Below are 8,824 nucleotides of genomic sequence, written 5' to 3' on the forward strand. Positions count from 1 at the left end.
AAAATTTTTCAAACTTTCTGTACGAGAACTTAGCTTGCTGTGAGGTAATTTCTGGATCATTTTAGGAGTTATCAGAGGTAGATTGAACCCTTTAGGGACATGCATGCATGGTTTAGACAGCCGGTTAATGAAATCAAGGTCTTGGGAAAATCTAATTTGGAAGTAAATGTTTCGGCTGAGAAGCTGATTTGAAATGCGGCTTCATTTTGTTTTTCCTGTGACGATCTGAGCACTCCAATGGAATTAGCCGTGAGAATACATGATGATTAAGACCATGCATGTTGATTGTACTTTCGGATGATAATGGTAAAGCTTAAGAAATTTCTGTTTAAAGAGGAAAATGTCTTAGCCGAGAAGCTGATTGGAAATGCAGCTTTAATGTTGTTCTCCTAGAGTAATCTAAGCATACAATGGTGATTAACTAACTGAATCTTGGATGATTATTATGATTAGGGCCATGCATGATAATTTTATGTGATTGGATGATGAAATCAGGAACCTGGGAAAAATTCTGATGTAGTGAAATGGAATTGATGTGAACCAGAAATCTGAAATGCAGTTGTAATCTATTTAAATCTAATATTCTGAGCATAAATGCAATTAGCTACGTGAAAATATGATGTTTAAGCAAACTACTGGTAGATGAAGATATACCAGCGCTTGCATGCACTGATTGTGTATTCGGATGATGAATCAAAGCCTAGCCTATGGGTCTGCTGAGAACTTGACTGGGTTAATGCATCTTGATTTGGTTTAATTTTGTTGTTTTGAGCCTATAATCATAATTAGCTAGCTAATAACAAGAAATTTTAGCTTTGCATGTAGTTTATTAGTTGAGTTAGAACTGAAAATAAAAATAAGATGCAACCGGATTTTTGTGCAGCTCAAACCGAGGCTAGCTGGAGATTTTCTTGCAAATTCGATGACTTGTGTTGTTAATCACACCTGATTTTTTTTTATATATATATATTTTTTGAACTGGAAATGTTACTCAGTTAACTAAGTATCCGTATGCCGAATTTGAGTATTTAAATCCCTGAATAAGCCAAGGAAGAATTTTATACAAGATAAATGGTTGCTGGAAAATTTAGCTAACCAAACATTTGAGCAGAAAATATTGAATTGTTTCCGGATTTCACTAGTTGATGTTTGAATATTTTCCTTGGCATAAAATGGTTTCGAAACACAGGAAAAGGGTGTATTTTAAGATATACATGTTGTTTAGCAATGAAACATTTGATATCGCGAATGATTTAACCAAAAACGTGGGTATACGAATGCTGGAAATTTTCCTTGTAGTTGCCAAAGTTTGAGTAAGAATTTCCAGCTTGAAAGTGAAATTATTCTTTGAAATCATAATGGTTGAAATATCTGGAACAAGTTGTTTTAAAGTTTATAAGATATATGGATGTGAAACTCTCGATATCTTGGGAGAATAAATCGGAGATAGTGAAGTGTGGCTGTGGAGCAATTGCTTGAGTATGAAGTTGTTGAAAATTTGGTTCTTGACTTTAGATACCTGTTAGTAAATCTAAACATTTGAAATGTTAGCCTTGTTGCTACAAGAATTACTGGTTGGGTGCTAGGGGCTAATGATTGACGAAGCCCTTGGCCATGTGAATGATTTTTATATAAGTGTTAAAGTGATGAACTTAAATTGCTGGAATTGCTTAAAGGCCTTACGTTATTTTAATTAAGTGAGATGTGATTTGAGATTTGCCAAAAACTAAGAGCTAATGATTGACGAATCCTTGGTCACTTGCTTTATTTCCCTTTTGGAAATGAATTTGTCGAAACCTAGGGCCAATGATTTACAAAGCCTAGTGATTCGCTATTTAAAACGTGATTTCTTCAAGTCGACAAATTGAGCTATAATGTGATTTCGATTTGGAATCGAAGCTGTGAAAGTTGTTTCGATCTTGCGAACTCGAGTAATTTTTATCAAGCTAATCAAAAATATTTTTCCTAGTATTAGATGATAAAACTCAATATCTAGTGTTTTGCCTAAATTTTTCCAAAACCGACAAATTTCCTTTAACTCAAACTATCCTTGATAGGTATAGAAAAATAATTTCTCTAGTTTCTGAAAACCCTAAGTCTTACTCCTTTTTCTTTCTTTAAGATTTGCCTTGGATAGTTGTCGGTAGGAAAAGCTCCAAAACAATAGTTTTAATAATTTTAATAACTTTAATTAAAAATGTAGAAACTTGCTCGGCAAGAAACTTTATTTTAGATAAAATAGTCTTAGTGATAATTTTTGCAAGAACTGTAGATTTAAAGAAATTTTCAAATTATCTTTCTAGCTTTGATGTTAAGAGGTTTGTCGACTTATTTCAAGAAAATAATACTAATTATTTTTTTTAGGAAAAGTACCTCAAAGAAAATTATAAGAAACATTTTTACTACTTTGGTTAAGCTTCAACCTAAGTAGATTTTTGAAATTTCTATGGGAAAGTAAACTAGTATTATATTAAACCTCGATTTGTATAAGCTTAAAAACTTATAATTTCAATATTTGATATTCTAGGATATTGCGAGGACGCGGAATTCGATTCCCAATTTGACATTTGAACTTCACTCTTGGTGAGTGTCCCTGCTTGTTTTATGCTTATGTGGTTAAGCGCTTTATCAACTCGCTATGTGATAATTGTCAAAATGAAATAAATGGTTTCTGATCCATCGAAGTGAGCAGTGTCTACTTTATCGCACTAGCCGTTCGAGTGGTGACGTGTGTGAAACATTTTCTAATAAATCCGTGAATCTAAATGTAGTTGCGTCGTTGGGTGAATCCCTCGACTCGTGAATCCAACTACCATAACGTATGAATCCGTGAATCTAAATGTAGTTGCGTCGTTGGGTGAATCCCTCGACTCGTGAATCCAATTACCATTACGTCGTTGGGTGAATCCCTCGACTAATTTTATACGGGTATATCTCGAGTATACTGCGTCGGTAGGCGAAGTTCGGGCCCGAAGCAGAGGTATGAACGGTGACGGGTTAGGATTAAAATAAGTGGATCTACATGGACTATAAGTAGTGAAAGTTGACGGAGGGTCAACTACGAGGGTAGCTGATCAAGCGAGGAGAATGGCTCCCGAGAGCCCCTGTATCCTACCTTGTGCTGTTATACGCTTTCTTAATTGATTAAATTTGTTTAAATTGTTATCTGTTCTTTGATTTATGTGAGTGCATGTCTTGGGGCACCACTGAGCTTTAACTCACCCCACGTTTATTGTTTTCCTTAACAGGTTCTGGAAACTGAAAGCTGGATGCTTACTTATGTTTTCCTTTTGGATTGTATTTGAATACTATAACTTATTCTGTGGGCTGTAATGTGTTATTTGAGATAATGCCCTTTTCTTTTGGGTTGCCACTTGAAGCTGAAAAATGTGTAAACCCTAATTCAATTACTTGGCTTGTAAGTTTGAAATAGAGAGTTGTGTATTTATCTATCCGGATTTGTACGACTTTATACTTTGGTACGCAGTACGTAGGACGTTTAAGAGCCTTGACTGGCTAATTTATCATTGCTATCTCTGAAGTTAATGTGGATTTAAGGATGATCCTATTTGGGAAAATTTGTTTTATCATAGATTAAGTTATCCTTCGAAAGGATTTGGGTTAGAATGCTTGCGTGAGTCCTGGCGAGAGTTGGGCAGACGGCCCGCCAACCCTTTGGTTCGCCTTAGGGGGAAGTGGGGTCGCCACAGGTGGTATCAGAGCCTAGGTTAGAAAAGTTATTCAAGAGATATAGTAGATGTGTTAGAAACCCTAATCCTCTCTAGGAATAAGAATTGAGACCCTTAGAGATACTTTAAGTGATATTCGATCTAATTAGTTATCTAAGTTCTAACCTTTAAGTTTTAATTATTTTGCAGATATGGAGAATGGAAACGGACATGCTAACGGTAGTAGCGCGGCTAATGGACACGTAGAGCCCCTTAGGTCTATCTCCTACAGGCCACGAGGCAGAGGAGCCCATATACGCTACTCACCTGCTGATAGGCACCCTAGGTGCCAGTGCAGAGTCATGTACGCGTATCCCAACGAGCTGGTGTTATCCTTAGACGATGAGCGTCGCCAGTTAAGGGACGCTAACTTCACCATGACTCAGGATGTAGAGGAGTTGAGTATCATGGTGGATACCCAGTTTGACCGTATAGCCGATTTGGAGATCAGGCTAACTGCTGAGCATCATTTGCTGGAGGCTGCTCGTTTGGAGATAGAGCGGCAGAAGTCTAGGGCGACTCGATTAGCCGAGAGGATGCGTGATAGGAGTGCAGGCATCAGGGCTGATGCCGCGATGATGATAGATGAGGCCACTAGCTTTATTCAGGGTGGTGAGCAGGCAGATCCGGAGGAGGATCCGGAGGAGGACGTTGCTCCTGATAGCCCTGCTCAGGGTTAGGTTAGGACTCACCTGTTTACACTAGATATGGAAGGTTAGGCAAGGGACACTAGCTAAGTCATCAAATTTTGTCTAGGTGGATGACTTACCTTTGAGGCACCATACCCCTAATTTTGTTTAAGGGATTATCTTTATGTATTTTTACTAGTCTATGTGCCTTACTTTTGGAAATGTCCCAACTTGTTATTTGTATAACTTTCACGTAGAAATATATGTTAAGTGTTTTATTTACCTTTTCTCCATTTCCATATTGAATTTATTTACCAAAAAGAATAGTAATAATCATAAATAAATAATACTTTTGCCTAATTGACCTATCCTTCCGAAATAGGCATATTTAGAATATGGATCGCCAAGTGATAGGAAGGAGCCGTGGGAGACCCACTAGACAACACCCGGAAGCGGGTGGTGATAGGGAACCCGGGGACAATCAATACCAAGGGCAAGAGGGCTTGGCCGGAGACCGGGTGGCCACCGCAATTAACCGTATCACTGACGTCCTCGAGCGCTTGACTGAACGCCAAGCCGCTGAACCAGTGCATCATCCAGGAGGCCCAGCTGACTCAGAGGATCGGGCACTGGAAAGGTTTCTGAAGTTTAGACCTCCCAAATTCTATGGAGGACCCGAGCCGGAAGTGGCTGAAGGCTGGTGGGAGAGAATCACTGAAATCTTCACCGCCTTAAATTATGTGGAGGAGCGAAAGGTGACTTTTGCCACCTTCCAGTTTGAGGGAGCTGCTCGCTCCTGGTGGAACCTAGTACGGGTTACTTGAGAGACTAACCATACACCAAGGACTTGGGTGAACTTCACAAGGGAGTTCAATGCCAAATTCCTTCCACCTCTCATTCAAGAGAAGAGAGAGGACGATTTCATTAGATGCAAATAGGGAGCGATGAGTGTCGCCGAATATGAAGTCCAGTTCACAAAGCTATCCCGCTTCGCACCTGAATTGATAGCCACTGAACAAAGGCGTGTTCGGAGGTTTGTACAGGGTTTGAATGTGGAAATACAGGAAAGCTTAGCCGCCGTGAGGATAGATACTTTCGCAGATGCTGTCGAGAGAGCCCAGAGAGTTGGAGTAGCTAGAGCCCAAGTGAAATCTTTCCAGTCTAAGAAAAGATTTGCTCCTAGTAGTAGTCGGGAGCCGACTTTTGGAAATGCCCCACCGGCCAAAATGGGCCGAGGAACCAGTGGAGTGACTAATCCTGGAACACCACGAGGCACTCTCGTAAGAGGAACCGGGACAAGGAATGCAGGGAGAAGAAACAATGGAGCTAGAGGGGGATCGAATGGAAGAGGACAACCTAGGAATAGCTCGCAAGGGGGTCGAGCAATAATTCCTCAAGTGACCTGTGCTTATTGCAAGAAACCTGGTCATTCTATGGATAGTTGCTGGAAGAAGCAAGGAAGGTGCTTGAAATATGGAAGTAGTGAGCACTAAATTTCTGGATGTCCAAAGGTGCAGGAAGGGACTACTCCGAACGCTAGACCAAACACTTCTGGAGGGAGCCGGCCAACAGTTACTGCCAGAGTGTATGCTATAGATGACCAACCTGTACCTGATTCCTCGGAAGTTGTGGAAGGTACACTTCCAATTTTTCATCGATTAGCTAAAGTGTTAATTGACCCTGGTGCAACGCATTCATTCGTAGATCCATCTTTTATGTCTGGAATAGATGTGCAACCCGTTAGATTACCCTTTGACCTTGAAATTAGGACACCAATGGGTAATAAGAAGGTAATCACTAGCTTAGTTTATAAGAATTGCGAATTCTGGGTTGGAGAGCGAAAAATGTTAGTGGATCTGATCAGTTTGGACATAAAAGGTTATGATGTTATCATAGGAATGGATTTCCTAGGTCACCATCATGCTAAGCTTGATTGCCGAGCGAAAGTGGTGAAGTTTTGTATACCTGGAGAAGCGACCCTGAGATTAGATGTTAAGGGTAGGTTAGCATCTTCTGCTATGGTCTCGGGAATACGGGCAAGGAAAATGTTATCTAAAGGAGCTCAAGGTTTCATAGCCTTCTTGATCAATACTCCCAGCGATCAAGCAAAGTTAGAGGATGTACCAGTGGTACGGGAATTTCCGGATGTCTTTCCCGAAGAATTAAAGACTTTACCACCAGAAAGAGATGTGGAGTTCAAGATTGACTTGGTGCCTGGAACGGCTCCAATTTCTAAGACTCCATATCGAATGGCTCCTGCCGAGTTAAAAGAGTTGAAAATTCAATTACAAGACCTCTTGGAGAAAGGTTTCGTGAAGGAGAGTGACTCACCATGGGGAGCACCCGTTCTATTTGTTAAGAAAAAGGACGGAAGTTTGAGGCTATGTATCGATTACCGAGTGTTAAATGAGGTTACCAATAAGAATAAATACCCTCTACCGTTGATTGATAGCTTGTTCGACCAACTGCAAGGATCAGTGGTCTTCTCTAAGCTCGACTTAAGGCAAGGGTATTACCAGTTGAAGATTAAGAAGGAAGATATACCCAAGACTGCTTTTAGTACAAGATATGGGCATTTCGAGTTCGCAGTCATGCCTTTTGGATTAACTAATGCACCAGCTGCATTCATGGACCTAATGCAGAGAGTCTTTAAGAAATACCTGGACTAGTTTGTAGTGGTTTTTATAGATGATATCTTGATATACTCTAAGACTCAGGAGGAACACGTTACGCACTTGGAGATAGTATTGCAGATACTAAGAGAGCATAAGTTGTATGCAAAATTCAGCAAGTGCGAGTTTTGGTTGGAGGAGATTTCCTTTCTAGGGCACAAGGTTTCCAAAGATGGAATTGCCGTGGATCCGGCAAAAGTCGAAGCCGTTATGAATTGGAAGCAGCCAGAAACTCCAACTGAAGTTAGAAGTTTCCTGGGATTAGCAGGTTATTATAGGCGATTTATCAAGAATTTTTCGAAGATTGCAGGATCCATGACCGAGCTAACCAAGAAAGGTAATAAGTTTATTTGGACTCCAAAATGCGAGTCAAGTTTTCAGGAGTTAAAGAGACGTTTAACATCCGCTCCTGTTTTGGTGTTACCTGACGGAGGCGAAGGTTATGCCGTATACTCCGATGCTTCTAGGGAAGGTTTAGGATGTGTTTTAATGCAAAATGGTAAAGTGATTGCCTATGCTTCCAGGAGACTGAAGCCGCAAGAATAGAACTACCCAACTCATGACCTAGAGTTAGCAGCAGTGATTTTCGCCTTAAAGAAATGAAGACACTACTTGTATGGCGTGACTTTTGAGGTTTTTACGGATCATAAGAGCCTCAAGTATTTGTTCTCCCAGAAGGAACTAAATTTGAGACACAGGCGATAGGTAGAATTCTTGGAAGATTATGATTGTTCAATTCACTACCACCCAGGAAAAGCCAACGTGGTAGCTGACGCTCTAAGTAGAAAGGCCCAAATAGCAGGGCTAATGGTTAAAGAGTGGGACATGTTAGAAGAAGTTACTAGTTGGAACCCACGCTTGGAAAAATTGAAGATATTATTTGGAAATTTGTTTTTGAAATCACCATTACTAGAGCGTATTAAGGAGGCCCAGAAAACGGACCCTACAATCCAGAAGAACTTGGAGAAAGTGCAAAAAGGGGAAAACCAAGATTTCAAGTTAGGGCCTGAAGGAGTATTGAGATTCCGAGATCGAATTGTGATTCCGGCAGATAAAGAGATAAGGAAAGAGATTTTAGAAGAATCACATCGATCGAAGTATACCATACATCCAGGAGTGACCAAGATGTATCACAATGTGAAAGGATTATACTGGTGGAAAGGTTTGAAAAAGGATGTGGCAGAGTATGTGCAGAAATGTTTGACTTGCCAACAAGTAAAAGCTGAGCATTAGAAACCCTCTGGATTATTGCAACCGTTAGAAATCCCTGAATGGAAATGGGAACATATAACAATGGATTTTGTAACGGGACTGCCTAAAAGTCAAAAAGGATTTGATGCCATTTGGGTAATAGTCGATCGACTCACTAAGTCTGCACATTTCCTACCTGTAAGCATGAGTTTTTCATTGGAGAAATTGGTCAAGTTGTACACAAAAGAGATCCTAAGGTTACATGGTATTCCAGTGAGTATCGTGTCTGATCGAGATCCAAGGTTTGTCTCGCGTTTTTGGCAGAAATTTCAAGAGTCTTTGGGGACCAAGTTGAAATTTAGTACTGCGTATCATCCCCAAACCGACGGGCAGTCGGAAAGGACAATTCAAACTTTGGAGGACCTGCTGAGGTCTTGTATATTGGATTTTGGAGGTAAATGGAATAAATATATGACCTTGGTAGAATTTGCATATAATAATAGCTATCAGGCTTCGATTCAAATGGCACCTTATGAAGCTTTATATGGGAGAAGGTGTCGATCTCCAATTCATTAGGATGAAGTTGGAGAAAAGAAAATTTTAG

General features: G+C 40.1%; 1 protein-coding gene across 1 annotated transcript; it reads left to right on the forward strand.

The window, feature by feature from the left end:
* The first annotated feature begins 5,301 nt into the window (after window positions 1-5,301).
* Window positions 5,302-8,262, forward strand: LOC140004732 (uncharacterized). The gene is made up of 4 exons (XM_072044874.1): window positions 5,302-5,754; window positions 5,869-6,866; window positions 7,146-7,366; window positions 7,781-8,262. Exons 1-4 carry the CDS (start codon window positions 5,302-5,304, stop codon window positions 8,260-8,262), a joined length of 2,154 nt encoding a protein of 717 aa, XP_071900975.1.
* Window positions 8,263-8,824: the final 562 nt, after the last annotated feature.

This window comes from Coffea arabica, chromosome 4c (assembly GCF_036785885.1).
Source record: "Coffea arabica cultivar ET-39 chromosome 4c, Coffea Arabica ET-39 HiFi, whole genome shotgun sequence".
NCBI lineage: Eukaryota > Viridiplantae > Streptophyta > Magnoliopsida > Gentianales > Rubiaceae > Coffea > Coffea arabica.